Source organism: Corvus kubaryi, unplaced genomic scaffold, assembly GCF_017639235.1.
Source record: "Corvus kubaryi isolate FWS band 111438036 unplaced genomic scaffold, C.kubaryi_AGA036_p1.0 134, whole genome shotgun sequence".
Taxonomy (NCBI): Eukaryota; Metazoa; Chordata; class Aves; order Passeriformes; family Corvidae; genus Corvus; species Corvus kubaryi.
In genome coordinates this window covers 12975433-13002355 of record NW_024580668.1, presented here as the reverse complement: position 1 = coordinate 13002355, position 26923 = coordinate 12975433, and the positions used below count along the sequence as shown (strand labels likewise).

At 41.8% G+C, this 26923-nt stretch overlaps 2 protein-coding genes across 5 annotated transcripts in view; both read left to right on the top strand.

The window, feature by feature from the left end:
* ITCH (itchy E3 ubiquitin protein ligase) overlaps window positions 1-18042 on the top strand; it is a 59766-nt gene extending 41724 nt beyond the window's left edge. For 3 of the 4 annotated variants that reach the window (XM_042051096.1, XM_042051101.1, XM_042051088.1), the window contains 14 exons: window positions 635-701; window positions 2208-2292; window positions 3786-3914; window positions 4560-4632; window positions 6025-6096; window positions 6768-6856; window positions 7507-7666; window positions 7951-8084; window positions 10213-10353; window positions 12053-12173; window positions 13118-13222; window positions 13454-13550; window positions 13912-13984; window positions 14646-18042. In XM_042051096.1, coding sequence (XP_041907030.1) covers window positions 635-701; window positions 2208-2292; window positions 3786-3914; window positions 4560-4632; window positions 6025-6096; window positions 6768-6856; window positions 7507-7666; window positions 7951-8084; window positions 10213-10353; window positions 12053-12173; window positions 13118-13222; window positions 13454-13550; window positions 13912-13984; window positions 14646-14745 — 1446 coding nt within the window. In that variant the 3' untranslated portion in view covers window positions 14746-18042. The remainder of the gene's footprint in view (window positions 1-634; window positions 702-2207; window positions 2293-3785; window positions 3915-4559; window positions 4633-6024; window positions 6097-6767; window positions 6857-7506; window positions 7667-7950; window positions 8085-10212; window positions 10354-12052; window positions 12174-13117; window positions 13223-13453; window positions 13551-13911; window positions 13985-14645) is intronic. The other variant, XM_042051080.1, reaches the window with a different exon arrangement.
* Window positions 18043-20439: 2397 nt separating this feature from the next.
* On the top strand, window positions 20440-26267 carry DYNLRB1 (dynein light chain roadblock-type 1). Its single transcript, XM_042051067.1, has 4 exons — window positions 20440-20637; window positions 23153-23228; window positions 24547-24714; window positions 25778-26267. Exons 1-4 carry the CDS (start codon window positions 20455-20457, stop codon window positions 25819-25821), a joined length of 471 nt encoding a protein of 156 aa, XP_041907001.1. The 5' UTR covers window positions 20440-20454; the 3' UTR covers window positions 25822-26267.
* Window positions 26268-26923: the final 656 nt, after the last annotated feature.

The following is a 26923-nucleotide window of genomic DNA, read 5'->3' as shown; positions in this document are numbered from 1 at the left end:
TGGTTCAAAACAAACTACAGCTTAGTAATAAGCTGGTTTATTTGTATTGTATCTTGTGTTACCCTGGCCAAACACCTGGGAGGTAGGCAAGCTCCCAGGCTTTTACCCATTTCTGCTCTGGGTAAAATGAATTATGTGCAGGGAATGTTAGAGCAGGGAAATTGAAAATAATCCTTCCAGCATTTTAAATCCATTGTCTGCCTGTGATGAATAGCTGACATTCAATCACTCCAGCTCATGATACTCATGCTCATCAAGAATGATGTGAGTTCTGATTTGGTGTATGTGTGAGAATAAAATGGAGCCTGTAAGAGGTGGTAGGGAGAACTGTACTGAGTGCAGGAATGAAGTGGTTTGCTTTCTGATTGTTTTGGGTGCTACTGTACTAATTTCCTCCTGCGTAGGCAGGGGCACTAAACAAAGAGTAATTATTTCTTGGCACTGTAGTTAATTAAGCATGCCAGGGTCAGTAAAACAGGCCTTCTCTGTGAAGAAAAAGAAATAGTTGGCATCTTTGCTTATGTGTAACATCAACAAAGCTGCATTTACTTCAGTAATCTGGGATGGCTATGGTAGAACATCTGGATAGCAAATGACTAGTCATTAATGCCTCATTTGTTTGTGTAACTTGCAGAACCAGGATTTTTCATCCACACAGAACAAAGAGTTTGATCCTCTTGGCCCTCTGCCACATGGATGGGGTAGGACTAACTTGAATGTGTTTTGTAATGCAGTGTAATTAAACATTAAAGCATACTTCTGCCAAATTATTTGTCAGCTGTTCTAGGCTAGTTTTTAAAAATTAAAATCTGGATTAAAAATATTTTAAAATTAGATCTAATCAAATGTGCTATTAAAACAGAATCCTGACTAGGATATTCCATTTCAAAGTGGTTTAGAAACTATAAAGTGTTCTGGTTCACTGGTAACAAGTGTAATAGCTGCTTTAACACTCTCATCCTTCTGAGAGTTTTTCATTCCCCCCTACCATCCTGTTCCTGCTAAATCAGCCTCCAAATCCTCTCTAAATCAAACTGCCAAATTCTCTCTCCAAGACAACTCTTGAACAGTTTTGTTGGTCTGAAAATGTTTTTTATAGTGACAACTAAGCACTTTTTGACTTGGCCCTCCCCCTGGAATAAATTTGTTCTTGTACTTTACAGGGTTGAGAATTTACAATTAATACGAATTTTGTCGGGGTGTAATAAAAATATAGAACTGTAAAACTGCTTTCTGGTGTGACTATCAAACAGATACAAAAATTCAAGTTTTATGATACGTAGGCGAAGCTCTCAGAATTGTGGAATTTGGAGCAAGTAATTACTTGGCAGAGTTGGACCTCGGTATTTGGGCTCATCTGCTTTTCAAACAGAACTATTGGATTTTTTGTATCATGGTAGTGATGCAACTTCATGCCATAAAGCTGTTGTTCCCCACACTTGTGCTTAGTACATTACATATATAGCATTTCAAAGAAAAGTCTTTAGGCTGGCATTGTCCGGGAAATGGCAAACTGAGTCTCCACATTGTGTGGAATTCTGCTGTCAGGCTCTTAGGCAAATGCCTATTTACAGACTTCTCTTGGAAACTGAACCTTTTGACTTGTGGTAGTCAGATTTTGGCCCATTTTTGTAATTTCTCTTGCAACACTGAGTAAAATTGTTATGAAGAGCTGCAGAATGGTACAGAAGAGCAAGCCAGGGCATTTCTTATAAGCTGTGTTAGGTTGGTGTATGCCCATGGTTCATCTGAGAGAAAATATAAATTGGTTTTCTTGGAAACTGCATTGACCATTTTTTATTCCCTGCTATAATTTGAACATGAAGCCCCCTGGTACCTTCTGTATACTTCTGTGTACATCTGTTCCCTCCTCTGTGTTTGCGTTCTGTGTTGCTTGTCAGGCACATCACAATATTTGACACAGTTGAAATTTCCTATGGACAAAACAGCTCACAGTTTTCCCTTTTTCAATTAATTTTTCCTACAATTGAAAAATAAATGACATAGTAAGGAATAATGTCAATGATTATTTGATTGTTATTATTATTTAATTATTATTAAAATATGTTGGGTCAGAGGAGGTACAGAGAAACCTGAGGACAGGAGAGGCTGTGGCAGGGTCTGGTGATTGGTATTATTTATTTGATGTAGTCTCAGCAATACATTAAAGGGGGAATTGAATTTTTTCTCCTTTTACATCTTTTCAGAAAAGAGAACTGACAGCAATGGCAGAGTGTATTTTGTCAATCACAACACACGAATCACTCAGTGGGAAGACCCCAGGAGTCAGGGGTAAGAAATCAGTTGCAGCTTCATGTATGATGAAAATGTAAATGAAACAGAAATGTAGCCAAGCAGTGAGAGCAGAGTGAGCCAGGAACTGCTGTGCACAGGTGACACATGGATTGTGCTATGCAAACATCAGAGAGCTCATAAAAAATTAAGAGATATTAGCCAAAAAGGAAACTGTCACAGTATTACTTTGTTATACTACAGTTACCAGGAAAGCCTTGGTCAACAGTAAGCAATAAGCTCAATCCCCAGGACAGCTTCTGCTTTTCATAAGTAATCAATGACATTTGTTTAAACACCTGTATCATTGGAGGAAGGAGAGATTTCTTTTGTATGATGATGGGATAGTACCGAGAGTCTTGAATAAGACTTTGGTTGTTTCCTAGACAGTCACAGAATCACAGAATGGTTTGGGTTGGAAGGGACCTTAAAGCCCATCTCGTTCCACCCTCCTGCCATGGGCAGGGACACCTTCCACTATGCCTGATTGCTCCAAGCCCCATCCAACCTGGCCTTGGGGACAGTTCCAGGGATAGGCAGGAGACAGAAAGAAGACAGACCCAAAAAACTGCAGCATCTTTTCCTCACACCTTTTAAAAAAAGGAGGAACAAAGGAGACAGAGAGCTTGAGGCACTACTAGAAACACTGGAGTTCTGTGTCACTGTGAGTCTTTGAGGTAAGGAATGGAGGCAGGAAGTTGAGGGTGAAGGGTGTTCAGTCCCAGCTGCTGTTTGAGCTGAAAATCTCTGTTTGGTGAAGCAACTTCACCTGTCCTCCGTGGAGAAGGAGGGGAAGGGGGACAGCCAAGGCTGTGTGAGAGGGCTAACAGCTGTAGCCACTCACCTCTGCAGCAGCCAGCTGTGCAGAACAGTTACTCTTGGAGCAGCCCAACAACAGCATGTTTGGGCTGCACAGTCAGGACAGGGTGTTTATGGAGGGAAGTCACTGGGGAGCACGTCACAGTGATACTGCTCAGGTCTTCCAAATATACTGAGATCTACTTTTGTGTATAGCAAAACTGAGTTTGGAGTTGTCAAAAAATTATACATGATCAGTATTTGCATTTTCTTTTATTTTTGTCATTCTGAAATGTTTTTGGCTGCTGTGATTATACATGAGGTACCAAAAGCTACCTGTTAAAATTATGTCAGTTTATGAGTAAAAGCTTTGTAGTTAGAAGATAAAATTCTGTTGTTTGTGAAGGAAACAATAAACCTTGCTTACATTTTTCCCTGAAGGTTTGTTTTTTTTTTTTCTTTTATTTAAGGTAGTGCAAGCAAATGAGCTAATGTTTACTTAACCAGTCATTTTGGTCTAATGGAGAGCTGACTGCAAATTTAGGAGCAGGGGAAAAGCCAAAATAAATCCAAATGGAAACTTTCTCAATCCGTAGATTTTCTAGATGTTCCAAAATGCTTAATGTCTCAGGTATTACTCGATTGACTTAATAGATTTAGTTGATCAGTTACCATGTATTTTATTGTATCCATAGTCAGTTAAATGAGAAGCCCTTGCCAGAGGGCTGGGAAATGCGATTTACTGTGGATGGAATTCCCTACTTTGTGGATCACAATAGAAGAACCACTACATACATAGATCCCCGCACGGGCAAGTCAGCTCTGTAAGTGTTCTTAACGTTTTACTAAGTTTTCAAAAGTCAAGTTTAGCACACATCATTTTCAAAACCTTTTTTTTTTTTCCCTCTTACTACGTTATTAGGCAGAAAGTTTTACATAGAGCAATGCTGCTTAATTACCTGGGATTTTTCATTCACTGCTAAGTCCCTGAAGAAGGCAGAGTTCCGAACACTGCAGAATCCTTCTTGCCACATAGTGAATGATATTTGAGAGTAATGGAGAAGCTGCATCTGTCCTGTTGATGACCAGATCCCTTCCTGAGAGTTACTAGTCTCTCTTTTTTAAAGAGACCCAACCCTTTCTTTTTTTGATTTTCTTAGGAACCAGAATGAAGTCAAAACCAGAATTTACCTCCCAAGTTAACTGAATGTCATCACATCCTTATTGTTAGAATCTTTTTTTACAGTTAATGATCAGGTAGTGTTTTAAATGTACTGATAAGCATTCCACAGTTTACAAAGGAAGATTTTTTTCTTTTAGTTTAAAAACAAGAAATTACACTCCAAAATCAAAAAATGTGACTAGATAGCCAGCTAAACCATACAGCTGTATAACTAAAACATTCGCAGACTTTTACTTCAGTTACAAAAACACTTGGAAATTCATTCTTTTCCTCGTTTTGGTTGCAGAGACAATGGACCCCAGATAGCTTATGTGCGTGATTTCAAGGCCAAGGTCCATTATTTCAGATTCTGGTGTCAGGTACGGATTCATTTCTTGGCAATATTTGCTTGCATTTTTGGTTTTGCTTAGATGGTTTCAATGCCTTCTTCAGTGCCTTCCAATAAAGGGAATCAAACTACTTTAAGGTTAAAGGTGAGGTAAATTAGGAAGGAGGAAATACATTGTATTGTATTGAATTGTATCATCTCAGGTAAGCTTTAAAGCAACGTAACATAGCTTTAAAATGTTTTAGAATAAAGGAAGACATCGATTTACCTACTTTTCTTGAAGTGGTGGGTTTCTGAATAGCATTTTCTTGCTGCTGTTCATACAGGAATATATGGAGGCAGTATTTTTAGAGCTAATACACGATCTACTTTCTGTATAAATACCCACTTCTGGCAGAAAATGCAGGGCATTTGCCACACAACAGACATGTCTAAGCACTGAAGGATATACTGTGGTGCATGTTAGGGTGCTCTAACATAATACCAAATTCCAGTGTGTCAGTCTTGGTCCTCTAAGCTCTTTATATCAAGAGATGAAGTAAATTCGTGTTTAGGAAAAAGTCTTAGGTTTAAATGTTCCAGTTTTCAAGAGTCACTGAATTATCCTTTGAAAATAGTGGAGAGCCTCATTTTTCACTTGGAATTTTGTGCAGTATAGCCTGAATGTTTTAATTTTTTATTAAATTAATAGAAACACAGAATGGTTTAAGTTGGAAGGGACCTTAAAGCTCATCTCATTCCAACCCCCTGCCATGGCCAGGGACGCCTTCCACTGTCCCAGGCTGCTCCAAGCCCCAATGTCCAACCTGGCCTTGGACACTGCCAGGGATCCAGGGGCAGCCACAGCTTCTCTGGGCACCCTGTGCCAGGGCCTCCCCACCCTCCCAGGGAACAATTTCTTCCCAATATCCCATCTACCCCTGCCTTCTGGCAGTGGGAAGCCATTCCCTTTGTCCTGTTGCTCCAGGCCCTTCTCAGTAGCCTCTCTTCATCTTTCTTGTTGGTCCCTTCCAACCATAATTATGTCACCCTGAAGCTTCTCCAGACTGAACAATCCCAGTTCTTTCAGCCTTTTTTCATAGGAGAGGTACTTCATGTGTCTCATAAATTCTGGGGTATAAACCCTTTCTCAGGTAGAATATGTTACTGATCTTCATGTTTTCCAGTATCTTGTAGGAGTGCAATATTTAACCTGTTCTGAGCAGCATCTGGAGATGTGTGCATGCCACTGTAGATAGTAATGTTGGAAGCAGTCTGTTCTTGGATTAAATTCCAATTCAGTTACCTTGATTACTGGGTTTGTTTTATATAAATTAACGAAATTCAACTGTACCTTATAATATATACAACAAATACCGGTCCAAACTCAGTAGTGGAAACTTTAAGTGATTGTACCCTTCACCTCTAAAAAATTTCCTTTCAGCAACTGGCAATGCCACAGCACATAAAGATCACAGTGAGCAGGAAAACATTATTTGAGGACTCGTTTCAGCAGGTATTGTATTAAAACATGAGAGTAATGGGCATGAAAATTGGAGTTATTAAATTTCTTGTCACATGTCATTTTTGAGCCTTTGATAGCTTGCTAATGTTACTTTAAGTCAGGCTAACAAAAAATACTAGTTTAATAGTCAGGCTGCGTTCACACTTAGAAGATCATGTTAAAATATGAAGTTCTGGCACTGATTTATCTGGCAAAGGTGATTTTTTTTTTTTTTTTTTTTTTGTTAGTTTTTTTTAAGTTTTTCCTCAGGGTGATTTAAAATGTGAGTTAATTTTGAGGAGCGTGCCGGGGCAGAGCAGCACCCCATTCTCAGGATGTTTTCAAGTTGTGCTGATGTTTGTTAGTGCATTTTTCCTCACAGTGTGTTGTACTCTAGTGTGGGCTATGTACGAAAATATATTAAGTTGATCTTAGTCTGGTTGTCTTGAAATGAGTAATTAATTTTTTTAAAAACAAAAATTATTAATTCTATTTGCATTATTAGTAGTGAAATTCTTGTTAATCTCTGTAGACCTAAGGTTAAAATGTTAAGCTCTGTAGACCCTGGTTAAAATTTTTCCAAATTATTAAAAGCTCTAGTTCTTGTTAGAAAATAGTAATAATTCTAGCCAGTGCTTATAGCTGTTTTCTTAAAAAGAATTGATTGTTTTTCTTTCACTAAGATAATGAGCTTCAGCCCTCAGGATCTCCGGAGACGTTTATGGGTTATTTTCCCTGGTGAAGAAGGTTTAGATTATGGAGGTGTGGCAAGGTAAACTACATTGAAATGGCAGATAATAACTTGTTCTCTAAGTGATGTGAAGGCTTCCCCAAAGCAGATACTTAAACTGCAGTGCTTTCACAATAGGAGTGAAGTTTATTCCTTATCTTGGAACATCTGAGGAAGGCAGTTCTGCAAGATGTTTGCTTCTCTTAAAACTGTATAAAGTGATTTTCAGTTTGCATTAGAAATGACTTTAATCATCTCCACGATTAAAGAGATGCAGTTTACTCATCTAAAGTGAGCTTTTGACCCAACCGTTAATCTCAAAGTAGAGTTTATTGAAAAAATGAACAGAAATCTACATTTAAATCCAAAATCTTGACTGGAATGTAACTGAGAAGTGCATATGTTAATTGGCATTCCCCAACCCCGGATGTTTAGATCAGTGGTAGACTTGTAATGTGCTCATTTAGATAAGAGTGGGTTTTATCCAAACCACTGACAGTTGTGTATCATTGCAGCTTTGCATTTTAATTTGTAATTCGCTCTAGTTTCCCTCTGGTGTCAGTGTGGGCCAGCTGCTCTCTGGGGAAGGAGGCAGACTGTGCCAACAAGGGCCTGAGTCAACATGAGTTAGCTGCAGTCATTTCTGCTGTGATTTATTTTGAAATGTGTTTTTATTGTTTGTGTGATTTCAGGGAGTGGTTCTTTCTATTGTCACACGAAGTCTTGAACCCCATGTATTGCCTGTTTGAATATGCAGGGAAAGATAACTACTGCTTACAGATAAACCCAGCCTCTTACATCAACCCCGACCACCTGAAATACTTCAGATTCATCGGGAGGTTCATTGCCATGGTAAGTCCTAAAGCAGGAAGAGGGCCTGCCCTGTAATTTTCCTATAAATAAATAAATATTGTGCCATCAGATGGATAATTAAAAATCCACTTTTGAGTTGAAACTATCAGGTGTTTGGCTGTAACTCCTGTTGGAATTAACTAATTCAGCATATTGATAGTCATGATATTCAGGTTGGTTGAATTCTTTGGCTGTCAGATTTCATGGGCACAGAGAACAGAATATTGTCATCTTAAGTCCTGAATCATCATCTGCATTATTTTCTCTGTTTTTGTGCTCCTCAGGCTTTGTTCCATGGGAAGTTCATTGACACTGGTTTCTCTCTGCCATTCTATAAACGTATCCTAAACAAGGCAGTAGGACTCAAGGATTTAGAATCTGTTGACCCAGAGTTTTACAACTCTCTCATCTGGGTAAAGTGAGTTTGACTTCATTTTGTTCTTGAAATAGCAATACAATGGTTTTGGTTTCCACTTCTGCCAGGAAGTAGGTGTAAATCTAACAACCCCACTGAAAAGTATAATCTAACATTGCAGAGCAGTATGGAATTTTTACTGTGACTTAAGATACACAAAGAATGATTTGTTAATGCAGAGCTTTTCTAGTTCACTGAATATTTCATGCAGTATCTTGTGTTCATGTTTTTGTTGGCTTTATTAATTCTAGTTAGACATACAGACGTGGCTGTCTTGAACATGGTTACAAATAAAATGGCTTGAGTAAATTTGACTGAGACTTCTCAGATAACTGATTAAAAGAAATCAGCAAAAATCCATTTAATGTTTCTCTAGTACCTGGTTTAGTTAGAAAACAAAATGTGTAGTGCTACAATAACACAAAGTTAACAAATGTAGTTTATTATTTACTACCACATAATTCTTCTGTTAGTCACACTTGCAATTTGACTTCAAGGTTAGTATTGAAGATTTAATGCTTTAAAGAAATTCTAGCTGTCCTGGTATTTTTGCTCCAAGCTTAATGATTCCAGATCATTCCTACCTGCAGCCTTCCACATCTCCGTGGTCGGGCACCTCTGTGTCCATGCTCTTGTGGAGTCCTCCTCTTCCACTCCTTTGCAAATTCCCCACCAGACATGAGCAAGTGAAAAGGATGTGGAATTTCTAAACCACAGTTATTTTGGAATTATGTATTACAGATATTTTAAGAAGTCATCTTTAAAACCCCTTTGATTGTAATTCTATACTGATTTTGCCATAGGAGGATGCCAGGAGGTAAGAAATACATTAGAAGAAAAAGAAAGAAAGACAAATTGAGTAAATTTTTTTTCTTCAGTTATAGTAAAAACAATTTCACAGAAAAATTAGTCTTTCATGTGACTAGAGACAAAACATTTTACTTAAGAATCACACTAAGACAGACTAGTTTTAAATGTGTTTTGAAAGCTCCATAGAAGGTGTGAGAATAGATTGGTTTTTGAAATGCAAAACTAAATATAAAAGCCAGGATTTTCATCTCCTGTAGTGGTGATTCTTGGAAGGTTTATCTTAAATATTGCTAAATATTTATAAATATGAGGAGCAGAGAAAGCAGCATATGAGATGCTTAAGAATTGAGATAGGAATTTTATTTGGTTTTCAGAGTAGAATGTTCTGCACCCCATGGATGTGCTGCTAATGTGCCTTCATTTTAATTCAAAGCAATTTCTGCAGTGATAGAAATCTTCTAGGCTGTAGTCCAGGAAAGGCTTTGCCCCTTTGAAAAAATACTTAAGGATGTGAGAATTGGACAAAAGCCTTTGGACCTCCAAGGGCTGCAGAGTCCTCCCAGTCCAGACCCAAACTTCAGGGTAGCTGAGCCTGCTTGTCTGTAGTGCTGCTGGAGGTACCCCTGAGGAAAGGACTGCACATTTCCAGGGGAGAAGAGCCATGTCTGTCAGGACAGACATAAATTTGTTCCTTGCAGAAAAACCAAATCTTACAACTTTGCAGGAAGCATTCCTTGGCACTTGTATCATGGAGCTCTTCGTCTCATTCCCACAATTTTGAAGATGTCACAGGTTGACTGAGCTTGGAAGGGGACTTTTAGAGGTCATCTGCCAAACGTCTGTGCTCAAACTGAGCTGGAGCATGTAGCTTTCTTTTTAAAAGGGGTGGATGATGAAATAAAATCAGCCCTTCATCTGAAGCCTTCCCTCCTCACCCAAGGTTTCATGCAATACCATGTATTTCAGAAAGATGAAGTTCAGAAGTGCAGTTGCATCATGGGGCTTGATAAACCACAGCCATGTTTCCAAGAGTGGCATTTCTGTGTTCTGGGCCAGGATAAATGCCTTGATTTTGCACTTCATTGTGGAGGAAAATGGTCATGAAAACCTCTGTATATTCAGGCAGTTCTTCACTTTGCAAAAGCATAAATCAACATATAAACTCCAGGACTTCTTGCAAGGCTGTAATTATTGTGTAAGGAGCATTTCCTTATCTTGACCATTTAGCTCCAAACCTTCTGCCTTAAGGTTCTTTATATTCATGTCCTCTACTGTGTGCAAGTTCTCAACACAGTTATTTAAAACTATTTTTTCCTTCCAGAGAGAATGATATTGAAGAATGTGGCTTGGAAATGTTTTTTTCTGTTGATAAAGAAATACTAGGTGAAATCAAAAGCCATGATTTGAAGCCAAATGGTAGCAACATTCTGGTCACAGAAGAAAATAAAGAAGACTACATCAGGTGAGAAGAATAAGTGAAGACCTTAAAATACTTGGTCATTTTCTTTCTTGAGTTCTAGCAACAAAAGACTGTGTCATCTAAAGCATTGCTGAATAATTGCTGATGCTGGCAACAAGTGGCAAGTGTTTGGATCTCATATTTGAAAGAGGAATATTGATAGAAATAAGTTTCTAAAATGCACTTTTCCTAAAGATCATGGTTAGAAGAAAGTCCACTTTTTTCTAATGTTATCTCAGTTTAGCAGAACACCATGACAAGAATTGTGAATGTCAGGTATTTCATGAAATGTTACATGTGTTTATTATTATATTGTTTCATAGCCTGCTGATGTTCTAGCCAGCCATTTCTGGTTCATTTGGAGTTTTGAGGGGTTGGTTTTTGTTGGATTTTTTTGGAGAACATTTTTGGATGCTTTTGTGAAGATTCTTATTTTTCAAAGATACTTAGAATTGCTATTAGTTTTATCTGAACTGGTCTTGTAGTTGTAACAGTGGTATGAATGATGGCATACGTTGTATTGTCATAAAGTAAGGATCATATTTGCAGCACCAAAATGTTTTAAAGCAGTAGATTAAGAGTGAAGGAGCCTAAGAGCGATTAAGGAATAAAAATATGAACAGTGACCTGCTTTGTCCTGAAATAGCCCCTCCTTCCTCAGTGTACAGCAGTACAGCAGCTCTGATTTAAGGTGTGAATGTCAACATAAAAGCTTGGAGGATGTGCTTGCAAAAACAAAAAAATGTCATCACACATTGCAGGCACAAACTAAACTGAATCATTTTCCTCTTTGTTAGGATGTGTTCTGTGAAGGTTTTTTCCGTGGGCAGGGGGAGGGAGTCGGGAGTGGGCTCTATTTTCATCGCATGAGAAATCTGCAGACGTTTCAGCAATTCACAAAAAAGGTGGTGTTTGCACAAGAAACATACTGGCATTTGGCAGGAGGAAGGATCTGCAGGAAATCATTCTTCTTTAGTTCCTAGGAACCCAGGGAGAGCTCGGATTCCAGTTTCATTCAGATTCTTTTGTCTTACTCCAAGTCCTGCTTTAAGTCCCCAAAGTTTCTAGGACTGAAATGAGAAATAGCCACCTCTCCTTTAGACTCCAGTGCTCCTGACAGGTTAGGCTTGAATTCAGCATAATATCTGCTTCTCCCTGGGTTCAGGTTCTCCGGGTCTCCTGCCTGCTTTTCACCCTTTTATTAATGGAGAGTGGAGTTTCTGCCACAGAGCAAAGTTTCATGATTAACAGAAACAAATATGGAACTTTCCAAATGGACATAGTCACTGCTTGGTAAGCTGGCAGTCCTGCTGCTCTTCACCAGTACAGCTTGACTTGTTTTTTACCTTGTCATGGATAACAACTGAGATTTCTGGGGAGAATATCAGACAAAATCTTCAAATACCTTGGGACTGCTGTGCTCTCATTAATGTAATCAGTGAAGAGATGCTGCCTCCTCTTTGAGTCCAAAACACTTCTGTAGCAGAATGGTTGAACACTTAGGGTTTAATTTAGAGAAAAAATGAAATCATTTGCACAGAGTAAAGGCTGCTGATAAAATTATATAGAGCTCTATCCCCAGAACTTTCCAGACTTTCCATGTTTTTTTAAATTGGCTTACAGTTCATCTCAAAATAGGCAAAGATGTGGACTTGGGTTAGCATAAGCCCTTTAAAATGTCTTGGTGTGTCTTCTTTTCCAGGCTAGTAGCAGAATGGAGACTGTCCCGAGGTGTTGAGGAGCAGACACAGGCTTTCTTTGAAGGCTTCAATGAAATTCTGCCACAACAGTATTTGCAGTATTTTGATGCAAAGGAACTGGAGGTAAAGGATTGCTTGGCTGTTGCTGGATCCAGGCCATTACACATAAAATACTTAAACTCCAGTCAGTACATCTGAAGAGCAGAACTCACTTAGGCTGACAACTCTGTTTTATAGGGAATATGTGGGAAACTTCATGGAATAGTATTAGATTAATGTGTTTTCCTTAACTTTCCTCTTTGCAGCCAACTTAGATGTTTCTAGAGGCCAAGATTCTGTCAGGAGAAATTTCTTACTTTGTTTTCGTGATTCTTTGATTCGCCTGCGTTCAAAGAATGAGTAACTTGACAGACTGGGAGATAAAACCAGATATGCAGTGCATCGATGGTGCACATAGATTGGGCCAAGTTCTCAGTTTGATCTCTCAAAATTACAACTTCTGAAGCATCTGTTTGGTTTGAAAAGTAGAACCATCAAAACAAAACATCCCATCCCTAGTGAAGAATTGTATGGCAAAGATAAACTGTTCTGGTTCGAATGTCTACATAGAATCCCAGAATGGTTTGGGTTGGGATCTTAAATAATCTTGTTCCAGCCCCCTTCCATGTGCAGGGACACCTTCCACTATCCCAGGTTGCTCCAACCCCCCTTTAAGCTGGCCTTGGACACTTCCAGGCACGGGGCAGCCACAGCTTCTCTAGGCAACCTGTACTCAAGCCTCCCCACCCTCAGAGGGAAGAATTTATTCCTAAAATTGCAAGCAATTACTCCATTTTTCACAACAGAGATGCTCTCTAATTTGTGGCCTCTCCAAATACACTTCATGAGCCATCACCAGTCTTTGTTTATAGAAGTTCTGGATGAAGTTTAAAATTAAAACCAAGTGCACAGTTATTGCAGGTGCTGCTAAGTGAGGGTCCAGTTGTTCTCTTTTGCTGTGTGGGAAGTCACAGAAGGAAAGTGGAAATTTGTACTCCTCTGCTTATTTCCCTTTTTCTGCCCCAAAGGTGCTTCTCTGTGGAATGCAAGAAATTGACCTGAATGACTGGCAGAGACACACCATCTACAGGCACTACACCAGGACCAGCAGGCAGATCATGTGGTTCTGGCAGGTTTGCAGACTTTGCTTTATTCTCAGACCAGCAGAAGTTGCAGAGCACAGCTACAGCTCAGTGAACAGTAGTCAGAACACTGAGCACACCTGCAGAGTGCAGATAGAAACTGTTACTGCTAATCCAGATGTTCCTAACAGCCACGTTACTGTTCATCTGTGGTTGGTGGTCATGTGAAAATCTGAAGATTGACTCTATCCCTAAATGTTTATTTCAATTACTGTTTTTCAGTTTGTGAAAGAAATAGATAATGAGAAGAGAATGAGACTCTTGCAGTTTGTGACTGGGACATGCAGATTGCCAGTGGGAGGATTTGCTGACCTCATGGGTATGTATTAATAACCCTTCTAATGCAGGAGATACTTTTTAAAAGAACCAAATTATATATTTATGGCATTTTTAATGACTCTTACACTGAATGCTGTTTGGTAAGCCCTGCATATACTTGAGCTATGATGGAAAAAGGGAAGGAATGTTTACACCTATTTATTGCGCTTTAAAATTGCTTCATGGTGCATTTCTCCACGTGCGTACTTTGATCCAGGCAGAGCTGTACAGTGAGACAAATGTCCCTTCTCTGTGCAAATAATGGAAATCCTGCTTTCTTTAAGCCTTGCATGCTTCAGGTGTGTGCTATAATGATACAAAGGTAGCTGGACCTATGCCTTGTCTATTGGAATTTGTTACAGGGAGCAATGGACCCCAAAAATTTTGTATCGAAAAAGTTGGAAAGGAAAACTGGTTACCCAGAAGTCATACCTGGTGAGTACATAACAAACCAGAATATTGCTATTGCTCTGGTTTTGCTGAGCACAGTCTGCTTTGACATTTTAGTAAATGGGTAATATGCTGAAATAGTTGAGACTCTGTGAAAGCAAACACAAATTACACCAATGAACTATTTCATTGAATAATAGCTGAACTTCTGAAAAGCTCATGTGGCTTGGAGTAGGTTTCATTGTGCATTCCATGGATTTGTGTATTATGTTACAGAACAATTAAAGTAATTAACAGTACTGTCTAGCAAGGTTGGGACTATCCGTTGTTACGACTGCACACCTTAGTGAAATAGCCACAGTCACACACTTCCCAGAGAAAAGGTCACTTTACTCATTTCTTCGGGTGATAGTGGTAGGTAAAACCACACAAATTGAAAATTTCCAATCTGAGGGATGACTCTAATTAACCAGCTAGAGGTTGGTTTTCCTCCAAGGAAAAGTTAGCCAAAACTATCATTGTATGAGCACTTGAATCCTAACCTCTGCCCTCAGAAATACATACATTTATATCAGTAGTCAGCGTTTCTCAGGGTATAAATACCTGTATCCATCTCCACAGCAAAAATTCCAATCACCCCTATTCATAATGGATTTTTTGTTACTTTTGAATTCTTCACCAGTACTTAACTTTTTTTATTTTTCAGTTTCAATCGCTTAGACCTTCCACCATATAAGAATTATGAGCAGTTGAAGGAAAAGCTGTTATTTGCAATTGAAGAAACAGAAGGATTTGGGCAAGAGTAGCTGAAATTTGCACCTTGAAGAATGTGAACTCAACACGATGTATGTTCTTCACTTCTTCTGCTTGTTGCACACTTCATTGTAAAGTAGAAATGACTTGGATTTATTTAACAGTACTAATGTGTAAATAAATGGATGTTATCCTGAGGTTATCCACATTAACTCTGGAATTCTGCTGAGCACTTTCAGAAATCAAATGCGGAATCAGATATGGCTACGAGTGACTAATGACCGAAGTAGAGGTTTAATACAGCTTTGGGCTCTGCTTTGTTTTACCATTCATTAATTAGAATGTGTCCTTAATGACTGACAGATTTTTAACAATAGTTTTGTCTTTCCTTTTTAGTAGCATTTTTGCTACTGATGCACTGGGAAGTTCATTGGTAGCTGCAATGCTGCAGCAGCATCCTGAGCCTCTTCACAGCAGTGTCAGAGCCAGCTTGGATCCACCTCTGTGCCGTGAGCAGCTCCATTCCTTAAGCTCCTTTTTCTAACTCAAGTGTGGCCAGACTGTTTTTCCCTGCCTGGAGTCTGCTCATGTGCCAGCTGGACTCAAGCTGCTGTTAAGGGGATGTCAAACTGTGGCACAAATCCAGGGCATAGCTTCGCTTTGGTTTATCCCAATCCTGCTCCTGTCAGCAAAACAGGCACCTGCCCAAAGTTGTTGGAGCACTGCTTTGTGCCCTCTTAAGGATTCTGAGCTTTTGCTGTGTAACACATTTTAACTTTGAAATCGATATTAACACTGTGGTACTTCACTTGTTTTGCAAAAGACAAGCCCAGCTGGGATTGCACTGATTCCATTGAGGTTCCTGTTTGCAGGCTGATGTTTGTCAGCAGCATTAATGGACATTACCCTCAGTGTTTTTCCTACATGTTGCAGTCAGTTTGCTCCGAAGAGTTCGTTGGGCTCTCAGGAAGAGACACAAAACAACTGGATTCAGAAAATGATCCTGCTCATCATTTCTGCGGCTGAACTGATGTGTGAGACTGGCTGAGGCCAAGAGGATTAGAAAGTTCAGACATGGATTTCAGGTTTTCGGAAAGCCGGAGCATCAGTAAATAGTTCTATAAAGTTTGAAACTAAAGTTTTGGGGAGGTTTCTAAGCTAATTCACCCTAAGCTACTTACAGCCTGTAACTTTTGTAGCGAGTTCCTGTTGGATTAACATCTTTTATTTCCTTTTAGAATCTGTTAATTCTTTTCTGGTTTACAAGAACATTTTGCATTTTACTGCTCCTTTAGACTGAATGCACTTTTTGGGTCTGGTCAGCCCTTTCCCTTCCCCTGAAGGGAGGAAGGCAGACACCAGTGAAATGAGCTGTAGCCACAGTGAGAGACGTGACACTTGAAATAACATGTAGCACACATTAAAGCAAACCTGCAGCTCAGAGCACTGGGGCAGGAGCTGCATTTAAGACTCTTTGACATGACAGAGCTGAAACAGAACAGTGGGAAAGTGTAAAACTGAACGTTCAGTCTGGAAAAGAGTATTTCTTTCCTGCTGTCTCATCCATCTAAACCACAAGAGGGAAAATCTGATTGAGGCCTGAGAAAGAACCAAGACACTACAGGTTTTAACTGAGTTCACAAGTGTGTCAGGTCTCAGTGATAAAAGCTTTGGGGAAGGCAGGAGGGTGGGACTTGTCAGGCTTAATCGAAGGAAGGCCCGGGGAGAGGTGCTGATGATACAGAAATGCCCCTTGTTTAAAGTTTCATTGATGGTGAGAATTCACCTTCAGGTGTGACTGGGAGGAGAATTGCCAACTTCCACAACATTTGGATCTATCACAGTATACAGCTCATGAGGAAAACAGAAAAAAGCCTTATATATATTTTCTGTTTATATTAATTCTTACATTGAAATGTAGTTATCTAACATATTTACAAGAGAGATTAAATTAAGCAAGATAATGCAAGATTAAGCTATGAAAAATAGTCTATGTTCTGCATATTGCTTTACGATTCGTGTAGGGAACCTAGAACTGTTGTTCATGTATAAATATCACCCAAAAGGCTGTCAGCCCTATATTTTTAAAATAAAGAATAGTTATAATTGAAATAGCCTTAGCCCTAGTTCTATAGGGTTTGGCTGTTGAATATTTTTATGGTTGAAATGTTTAGTTCAGGAAAAACATACCTGCTTGTATATATTTTTGATGTCCAGGATTCCACTTATTCCATTGTTTCTTTAATTTAAATGGCATGTTTATATGTCTTTTCTGCTGTACCAGGATGGGAGAAAGGGGGCTGGATATCCCAAGCACCAGATATGATTTAAAAATATTGCAAATAAAGAGCTCATTGAGACGGAAAAATAATCAGTGACATATTGGATTTGGCCAAATATAAAAAGTTTAAAGCAACTTTACCATGTTACACTGACAATATTTCTGAAGGCACAGGTTCAGATTCCTTAGGCATTTGGCATACGAACAAATCTGTTAAATTTTTACAGCATGTTGTGTAGAAATTAAAAGGTATTCATACAAGCCACTGGTGCACTTTTCAGTTCTTTCTGGGGATCTGGTGAAGCAATACAGGGATGAGCCCAGAGCAGCTGCTATCCCAGATAACAGGTTTTTGTGGATTGGATTTTCAGCAGAGATTAATGAGTTTGTCTCCCACTGCTTCAACTGTTTAGCAACCTGAGCTGCATAAATTCATAGTATGTCACAAATGTACATTCATATGCAACTTTCAATTGATCCTAATTACCAAGTATTAAAAGAAATTTTATTTAGAATTTTCCCTCATGAGAATGAAGTGAGAAAATTAAATGCTGAGAATTAACAAAGCCTTATTTTTACAAGTAGCTCAGGTACTGTTCATATACTAATGACATGCACAATAAATACATCATGTCTTTATCTGATCTAGAATGGAAGTTTGGGGTTTTTTTAATCCAGTTGCTTGTGTTTAAAAAAAAAACACCTTTTTTTTTTATTATTCTGAGAACAGTAAAAAAAATGTTTGGGGGTGTTTTGTTGTTTTTTTTTTTTTTTGTTGTTGTTGTTGTTTTAATTTTATTACATGCTGCACTGGATTTGTAATCTCAACTCTGTTATATTGGTATCTCCAGCCCCCTTTTTTGTGGTGTCTTTTAATTTTCTCCAAGAATCACTGTTTGTGTATATGTGCTCTAGTGAACTCATGTAGAAACTGGGATCAGCAGCACTGGATTGTAAAATACTGTACTGAAATTCATTGTCGATATTTCCTTGCATTGTAATTTCAAATACTCAGGTAACTGTAACAGTATCTCAGTAAGTCAAATACTTTTATAAAACTACTTAAAGAGCTGGTGGTCTGGTCCTTATTCCTTATGTGTGACAGAATATCCAGGTGGAAATGAATTGTCTGTGTGCTCCTGGGGGCGAGGGTCAGGCTGCCTGGACTTGTCCTTCCACTAGGATTCTTTAGGAATAGTTCTTTCCCAAGACCTCATCCACCCTTGTTGATTGCATTGGATATTGAACAGCAGATTTCGGACACAATTCCTGGATTTTTAGTGCTTGTGGATGGTGCCCTGAGGAGCCAGTGAGGGCTGTGAGGCTGCTGAGGCCGAAGGGAGACAGGCTGGAGGGAGGTTCTGCAGGAGCCACAGCTGTAACACCTTGTTGTGGCACTGCTGTAGGGATATCTGCAATGAGGAATGACACTGCAAGTGGGTAGGATTGACAGAATGCCACCAAGGAGGGGGGAAAGCTCCAGTGAGGCCAACCAGCCTTGTAGTGTCCCTGATCCTCCTTGAAGGGGGAGGTGGCATTTAGATTCCTCCTGTCATCAGAACCTCTCCTGATGGCTACAAGCTTTCCCAGATAATTGAGATGGGCTTTGCAGTGACAGTCCAGCTCCCTCAGTGCTCACGGGATGTCCCGTCAGGTCTTAGGTCAGACTTGATGACCTTCAAGGTCTTTTCCAACCTTGTTAATTTTGTGATTCTGTGTCAGGGACCTGGTCATGTCCATGGTCATGTCCAGTTCGGTCAAATGGTCCCTAAAGTGGTCATCCTTCCCTGAGGGAGACATTCCCTGCTGCAGACCTTCCCACTGGGTTCTCCCTCTGCTGACTTTCCCAGGTGTTCCCCACAGGCTCGGTTAACACAATTTTATCAGTGGCAGCAAATCCCAAGGATGATTTTCTGTGCCACGCAAATACATGCAATAATGACTGCCTTTTTGGTGTGGAGTTGCTTCCTCCAAGCTTTGAATGGAACCACTTAAGAGCATCCTAATAAATTGTGTAAACCCAGGATTTGACACTGCTTTGGGCATCTTTATGTGAGTACAGCTACAAGGGTATTTCACATACATCTGAAGTTTATTTTAAAAAGGCAAAAATTAATCACAATATGTACAATACAATATGTATGATAAATGTACGTCTCAGTTGCAGCATTTTGTTTTCTGTTTGCTTTGATGATGATGGTGCTAATGTCAGCACCAGCCCTGGGCAGGGGTGTTGGTTTTGTTCATGGCAAAATGGGAATGGTTGTTTAAACAAACCCATGTTTGGTTTGGGTGTCTGATGGCAGCTGTGCGCTGCTTACTATTGCCCAAATTATCAACCACAGCTTTACTATTGCCCAAATCTTACCATCACAGCTGGGACTGGAAGTTAAATCAATCCATGGCAAAATGAGGTCTTGTAGCCAAGCTGTGAAACTTGCTGCTGGACTGGTAAGAGAGATTAGAATTTAACTGAATTAGGTTGCAGAGTTGCAAATAGCCACTAGAAGAGGAAATAGCCCTATCTCTTGGATCCTAAAGAAGGATTTTTTCCTGATCTCTGGCAATGCCTGTTCCCATGTTCATTCTCAGCCTGTCAGCCGAGCAGTGCACAGATGACAGGGCTCATTGCAGAAATCTTGTTTTCTCTAAGGAGAAAGTAGGCTCTGACATATTGGAAGGGCCAGCGAGCTTACCTGCTGTGTCAAATCCTGGCTTTCAGAGGGGGAAAAAAATCTAGAAACACATTGTGAGGACATGTTTTACATTTCACCCAACTACCACCTCACTGTGAGTGCTGTGGGAGCTCAGTGGGAGCCCAGTGTCTGTTTGCTGATGCTGGAGTTGTGGTCCGGAAAGATGGAGCATTCAAACTGATAGGAAGTAGGTTTAGATTGGATATGGGGAAGAAATTCTCCCCTGGGAGGGTGGGGAGGCCCTGGCACAGGGTGCTCAGAGCAGCTGTGGCTGCCCCTGGATCCCTGGCAGTGCCCAAGGCCAGGCTGGATGGGGCTTGGAGCAGCCTGGGCTAGTGGAAAGTGTCCCTGCCCATGGCAGGGGTGGCATGAGATGAGCTTTAAGGTCCCTTCCCACCCAAACCATTCTGGGACCGTTTGTTTCACTTCTAGCAGAGCCTGAGGATGGGGAAAGTCCCAGATGCTGCTGTTGTGTGTGTAGAACAGAGCTGAGGTTATGCGGGATGCAGTTCTTCAGTGCGTTGTTTTGTTTTGCCATCAGACTGTGGGTCATCCCCAGTCCTTCCCCCAAGGAAGCTGATCCTTCCTCAAGGATCCTTTCTCAAGGGCAGGGCGGCAGACACCTTTACCCTCAGGACACGGATCCCTGGGGCTGTGGCAGGGAGGTCCCAGGGTTTTAGGGTGCACCATGCCTTGGAGTGGCTCTGCCCGTGTCCCAGGGGGGCTCCGGCAGCAGCTGAGGGGACACGGCAATTTGGGGGGAGAAAACTCCCCACACATGGCTGATGTCCCTAAAGCGGGATCCCGATCCGCCGCAGCCCCGGGAGGCTGGCGGAGATTCGTGGGGACTCCGAGGGACTCAGGGAGGTGTTCCCGGCGCGGTCCCGCCCCGAGCTCGAAGCGCTTCCGGGGCAGCGCCGGGGCCGAGACGGGGCGGAGGCGGAGGCGGCGGCGGCGGCTCGATCATGGTGGGTGAGGTTTGTCCGGAGTCCGGGCGGAGCCCCTGTGCCGCCCTCGGGGTCTCTGTGGCCCCCCCCGGCCCTCGGGGGCTCCTGCGGCCGGTGCAGGGCGGGGCGGTCCCGGTGCCGGTCCCGGCTCCCCTCAGGCTCAGGCGCTGCCCCGCGGGCGGGGCCCGGGTAAAGGCGAGACCCCGCTGCGGGCGGCGGGGGCTCTGCGGGGTCTGGGAGCCCCGGCCCGGCCCGGCCCGGTTCGGTTCGCGTCGGGTTCTGTGTCGGGTTCTGTGTCAGGCCCCGGGCGGGGTCCTGTTTGTGCAGGGCGGGCCCGGCCCGGGGGTCCCGGCGCTGCCTCCCAGGGGCTTCCCTGGCCCTGCCCGGCCCTGAGTCACTGTGGGGAGAGGCCGAACCTTCACCCGATCCAGCCCAGCCCTGTGCCGTGGAAACGCTTACAGCGAAACCTGCATTTCCTACGGCTGCCAGGGCACAACCCTAAAGCTGGAAGCAGTCAGGGAAAAGAGACTGGGTTTGGCTGTTTAATAACCCGGGCTGTGTTCGTTCTATTGTGATTGTATTGGAGGTTTCTCCCTGCTCAGGTGCGTTGCTGGCTATTGCATGTTGATGAAATTTGGGGATCAAAATGTATGTCAACATTTGTAAAGAAATAAATGCTGACCGAAGTTGCAGAGGGAAAATTGAAATTGCCTAATAAGATGTACTTTTTAGGCAAACCTAGGAGTTCAGGTATTCCAGATGGAAGCAGGAAGATAAAGGCTGCTGTTGTACATATAGCAAAAGGTGTTTAGCAGCAAAATGGTGATGAGGGAGTGTTTATTCTCCTTTCCTAGAGTGCATCTCTCCTTCTCTGTGTGCTATCTCTTGTCGTTATTCAGCCCTTCATTAAAATGGGGTTTGTTTGTTCTATGAATTAAATATGTAATTTTTTTCTCAGTACTATTTTTGTTGGTCTGGTGAGCTGCACTGGCTTGTGGAAGTGCTGGACAAGCCTCAGAGTGGGAATAGGAGAAACAGGACCTTCCCATGTCAGCAGCAGTGAACTGTCAGAGCAGATCACCCACCTGTGAGTTAGATCAGCTAAAGGTGTTAGAGGAAATTGAAAACTGGTATCCTTTATGGATGCTGCTTTGCATCTGAAAAGGTTTGTTAAGGTCCTGTGAAGGAAAGTATTTAATCAGGACTTAAACAGTGCTAGTAAGAAGGCAGGAAGTCATATCCTAATTTCTCAACAGATTTAACGTTTTGCCACTATATTTTCTCAGCATTTGTACACCCTGTAGTTTGTTCTTTGTTTCACTTCCCTTGTCTTCCATTTGAGAATAGTCCAGCATTCAGAAATAATCCAGAGTTTTGTTGAAAATACTTGAATTTTTCTGTGCTGGATCACACAGAAAAACTTCTGCTTCATAAAGACCAGCTCAGGGGGTCCCATTTCTTCTGAGCCACAGGTCGTGTTACCAACAGCACCCTGAGGAAAGTGCTGGTGGTACTGGGGCTGAGCTGGTGTTGTGTTGTGTTGTGTTGTGTTGTGTTGTGTTGTGTTGTGTGACAAGGTCTCTTCCCAGGGAACAGGGCTTGTGATGTCTTTGTGCCCGTTTGCTGTGGGAGGAAGTGGAGAGGGTTGTTCAAGGCGCCCAGGGAACACAGCCTTGGCCAAATGCTCCTTGTAGGTCTCACCTGTCCTGGTTCAGGGGATTCCTGTCTCCCTTCCTAAACCACATCTGTGGGACTCTGCCTTGCAGGATCTGAATGATGCTGCTTGTTTCTCTTTTAATGGGAATAACAAATGCCAAATACTCACCCAGCTATGGAAATCAGCTCAGGTGTGAAGGTTTCCCCCTGCTACAGATCCCATATGATGGGTGTCTTGTAGCAGGAAGGTTGTGCAGAAGGTACTGAAACCTCCTTTGATGGTTTTTATAGAGAAGAGGAAGGACTATTGCCTTGGCTTGCATTTGCATTTTTCCTTTTTTAAGTTGTAAATTATTGGCAGTGGTTACAGCCTTGTGGCCATCCCAGCACGAATCAGAATTATAAACAAATAGTGTTCATTCATTGTTTTTCCCCTCACTTATCATATTTGTAATTGCTTTTGGCATTCATTTGGTAAAAGGGAAGGTCATCTTGCACCCACAATGTATCCTTTCCCTACATTCTTCATAAATTCCATGTAATTTTTCAAAGATTATTTTTGTTTGACACCTAAATTGTAGCAGTCTGACTGCAGCTTCCAGCTGCAAGCCTTCAGCAGGAGGCTTGGGGAGGAGGAGAGAGGGGAGTTCCAGGATGATAATCACAAATGAATGAAGAAGAAAGGCAGATGGAAGATAACTGGAAAGCTCTTGCAGAAAAGGTGGCACCAAAGTACGGACAGTTGGCTGCATAAACCAGTGTAGGCAGTGTTTGATATCCCTGTGCAGCTTTGTTTTGTTTTCAGCCACGTTATCCCAAAGCTTTGGGGGGAGGCAAAGAGCAGCTGTAACCCTGTATTGATTTGTGCTTTCTCTTGCAGGCTGAGGTGGAGGAAACACTGAAGCGAATCCAGAGCCAGAAGGGAGTGCAGGGAATCATCGTGGTTAATTCGGAAGGTGCTGTGTCAGCCTCACTTTTCTGACCTATCACTTACTCCAGTCACATACTTTGAGGGCTGCTGCTTGTACCACTTGCACTTAGCTTAGAGTCTGGCTTTGGGAGAGGTTTTCCTGGAGCCCAAGGAGGCAGACAGTAGTCAGGCTACAAGAGAAAATTGGTTTCCCATTTCTGCAAGCTCACTTTATTATTTTAGGAAATAAAATAATTTGCAAAAGCATCAAAATATTTGAGTTATGCCAGTGTTTGAAACTGGGTCTGTGAAAACTTTAATCAGGAGCACTGAGGCACTCATGAGGTGTAAATCTTGCTGCTGGGCCTGTCCAGAATGCTGCTGGCCTGGCAGACTTGAGTTCTTTAGCACTGCTTAGTGCTTGTGGCCTCATGGAATTCATCAGCAAGTTGTCTCTTTTTGGAGTCTCTGAAGGGTCCAACAGAGCAACTTCTTCAGAGCACTCTGAATACACTGTGAACAGCCCAAAATGTTAAAATTGTGTGATTGTCAATTAAAATTGAATGTTTCCTACAAATAATCCTTAGAAAAGATGACAGTAGCTACATGTGAATATACTGAGGATCAGATCATGCAGTTTGGCTCCTGCTCACTGCTTTTCCACAATGGTTGAGTGGGTTGTGCTCTCTGTGCTGCAGCTGCAGTTACTGGCACACACACCTGGTTCTGCCCTGCAGGATTTGGTACTTGGCTGCTGTGTTCTGGCACATGAGCTGGGGTTTGACTGGCTTTTGGTGGGAAAACACATCTAATGGGTGGCTGAAGTGTAAGGGAGGGAAAGCTCTGGCTGATCAGTGTGTCTGCCCTCCTGGCTGGTTGTCACTGAACCAGGGACCTCCCAGGACTGCACCACCTCTTAGGGCTGAATGTTGGAGCCTCAGCCTTGGAACTGTGACGCAGCAGCTGATGTCCTCCATAGTCACTGATCCCAACCTGGCCTACCTCAGTATCATTTAACTGGTGTAGGGGAGCCTTTCTGAAAGGAAAAGATGTCCCCAGTCAGGAGAAAAAACTGCAACGTTGCTATTCCCTCTCTCCTCTACAAATAATTGTTTTTGTTTAATTTATTTCTATTTCCAACACTAAAAATGCAAAAGTAAAGCACTGATGCTACTAGAGGTAAATAGCTGTGGTCCCACATCTCAGCTTTTTCATATCTTGTTTTTCTTCATGTTTTCCTCTTGCCTTCAGAGAGAACACTCCTAACCCCTGGGGCAGTGACAACCGAGGTTGGACCTGGTGATGCCCAGTGCAGGGTTGGTCCTGGCGGTTTGTCACTGAACCTTGCTGTCCCTCTCCTGCAGGTATTCCCATCAAGAGCACCATAGACAACTCCACCACCATTCAGTACGCCGGCCTCATGCACAGCTTCATCATGAAGGCCAGGAGCACCGTGCGGGACATCGATCCCCAGAACGACCTCACATTCCTGCGGATCCGCTCCAAGAAGAACGAAATCATGGTTGCTCCAGGTAGGAGAGAGCAGGGTGAAAGCAGGAATCTGGGAATCCAGCAGGATTGTTTTCTCTTGAGACTGACACTGTCAGCCTGGAAGGAGTGCCTGCTGCTTGTGTTCACGTTGGATAATCCCTTCTTTCCAAGAAACTGTTCTGCTTCCTGGAGAGTTGAAAGCTTTATCGTTGACCTAAGTTTCCTTTGTCAAGTTTGAATGTGGCAAATCCCTTCCCTCATTTTGTGTTAATCAAAGTAGAAAATATTAGATAATGCTGGAGAGTGTGGTGCACCCTCTCATGCTTTGTTTTTCAGTATAAAACCTCAGGATTTGGAAAGAAATATGTTCTGAGAGCAATTTCCATTCAGAACTGTGGACTGAGTGATAAAACAAAGACAGTCCTGATTTTCCAATTCTGGGAAAAGTATTAGAGCACATCGTGGCTGTAATCACAAATCATGGAATACAGCAGCAGCAGCAGCCTTCTTTTCAGGAAAGATCCTCAATATTTTGCTGAATTCCAAACTGGGAAGCAGCGAGATGAGTGTAGGTCCTTCAGGTGGCAGGAATTCAGCTTTGTCCCTGCATGCTCCCTGCTGGGATGGGGCTGGTGGAGAGGCCAAGCAGGGAATGGCAGTTCCCCTAGGCAGGGATGGGTCGGGGCAGATCTTAACACGGGCTCTGGCTCATGCTGAGGCAGCCTCGGATTTCCACAGGAAGGATGGAAAGAGAGGAGTAAGTGGTGTTCCAGAAAAAACAGCTGCAGCCCCCAGTGTGCCTGTGAGAGAAGGGCAGTGACCACCTTGCACCACTGTGGCATGTGCCAGTTGTTTCCTGGCACAAACAAGGTTAAATTTGGCTGCCGTGGGAACGTGCAGCTTCTAAAGCTGAGAGTTTTTCTCAGTAAAACCCATAAAATAAATTATCTGCCACTTGGAGGCTGTTTCACTCATTGAGAATGAATGTCAGGGTTCTGGAGTTCCCACAGCGCATCAGAGAGATGTGAAAAATGTTGGAATTTACTGTTTCTGTGAATAAATACCAGGAATGAAAGAATAATTTTTTTTTTTTCTCCTCTCCAGATAAAGACTATTTCCTGATTGTCATCCAGAATCCAACTGAATGATTACACTGACTCAGTCTGGTTTTTTCCCTTTGCCCAACTGTTTTATTTTTTATTTAATGGTAAAGAATAGAGCATTAGTGTTAACTGTGCTGCGTGTCTTCAGCAAGGTTTGGAAAAATAAAAGCAGGTGGTTTTGTTGTCTTCAAACAGAAAAAATGGCGCTTTTTGTATCACAAGTTTTGAGAGGGAGTTGGTGAGTTGGAATTGGGCAGTAAAAATGCAACAGATTCTTTTAATAGCTAAGAAGATAATAAAATTCTAATAATAACCAAAAAAATACTATTCTCTGTATGCTTCTGTGCTTCTTTCACCACTGAGCTCTGCTTTTACACTCTTAGTTTTGAATGGCTGTAAATATGACTCTGCCTGTCCGCTAGTTCTGTCTTACTCTGTTGGTTTTACTTCAGAAAAGTCTGTCCATAACAAATTAAAAGTGTCACCAGTGACTGGTTTTGTCTTACGTGTTTTTCTTCTGAAGATTTTAAGTATTCTCATGATTGACTGAGTTTTTCAAAAACCAGAACCTTCCTAGGACTGTTTTTGTTTGTCTCTTGCTTTCTCTGAACAAGGATTTGGCCCAAAGGCATGTGCAGTGCACTCACAATTGGCCCTTGTGTTGTAGCATTTTCCTATCACTTTCCCTCTGTTCCAGACAGAATTTCATGGCTAAGGAAGGCCATTGAGGCCACCCATGGGAGATCTCACGCTCTCACAGCTCAGTAGCCAGTTTGATCTGCTATCTTCCTTTAGTATTTTTTTATTGATGCCATTAAGGACAAAGAAAGCTCACATGGTTACTCCAAAATACTCAAGGGGTTATTTTGATGGAGTTTTTCTTCAAAAAAAAAAAAAAAAAAAAGCAGGGCTGGAGGGTGCTCCAGAAAGTGCAGCTTTGGAGATTTTGGTAAAAATGTTGGTGTTGACTTGGGCACTTGTGGCTTTCAGAGCCCAGCAAAGGGTGGGTGGGTGTGTGGGGACTCAAATAGTCAAGGTAACCTGCATGTTCAGGGCTTTTTCTGTGCATTTTCACACCTGGACATTAATTTTTGGACTTTGTCTAATCTGCCAGGGGGTGGCCATGACCCTGAAGGTCAGAAATGCC

What these genes read in the sequence shown, in the direction of transcription:
- DYNLRB1 (XM_042051067.1), top strand. Translation starts at nt 20,455, where the DNA reads ATGTCCCTAAAGCGGGATCCCGATCCGCCGCAGCCCCGGGAGGCTGGC. An exon ending in GCGGCGGCGGCTCGATCATG is followed by an intron (nt 20,638 to 23,152) that starts GTGGGTGAGGTT and finishes TTTCTCTTGCAG; the next exon opens with GCTGAGGTGGAGGAAACACT. An exon ending in CATCGTGGTTAATTCGGAAG is followed by an intron (nt 23,229 to 24,546) that starts GTGCTGTGTCAG and finishes CCTCTCCTGCAG; the next exon opens with GTATTCCCATCAAGAGCACC.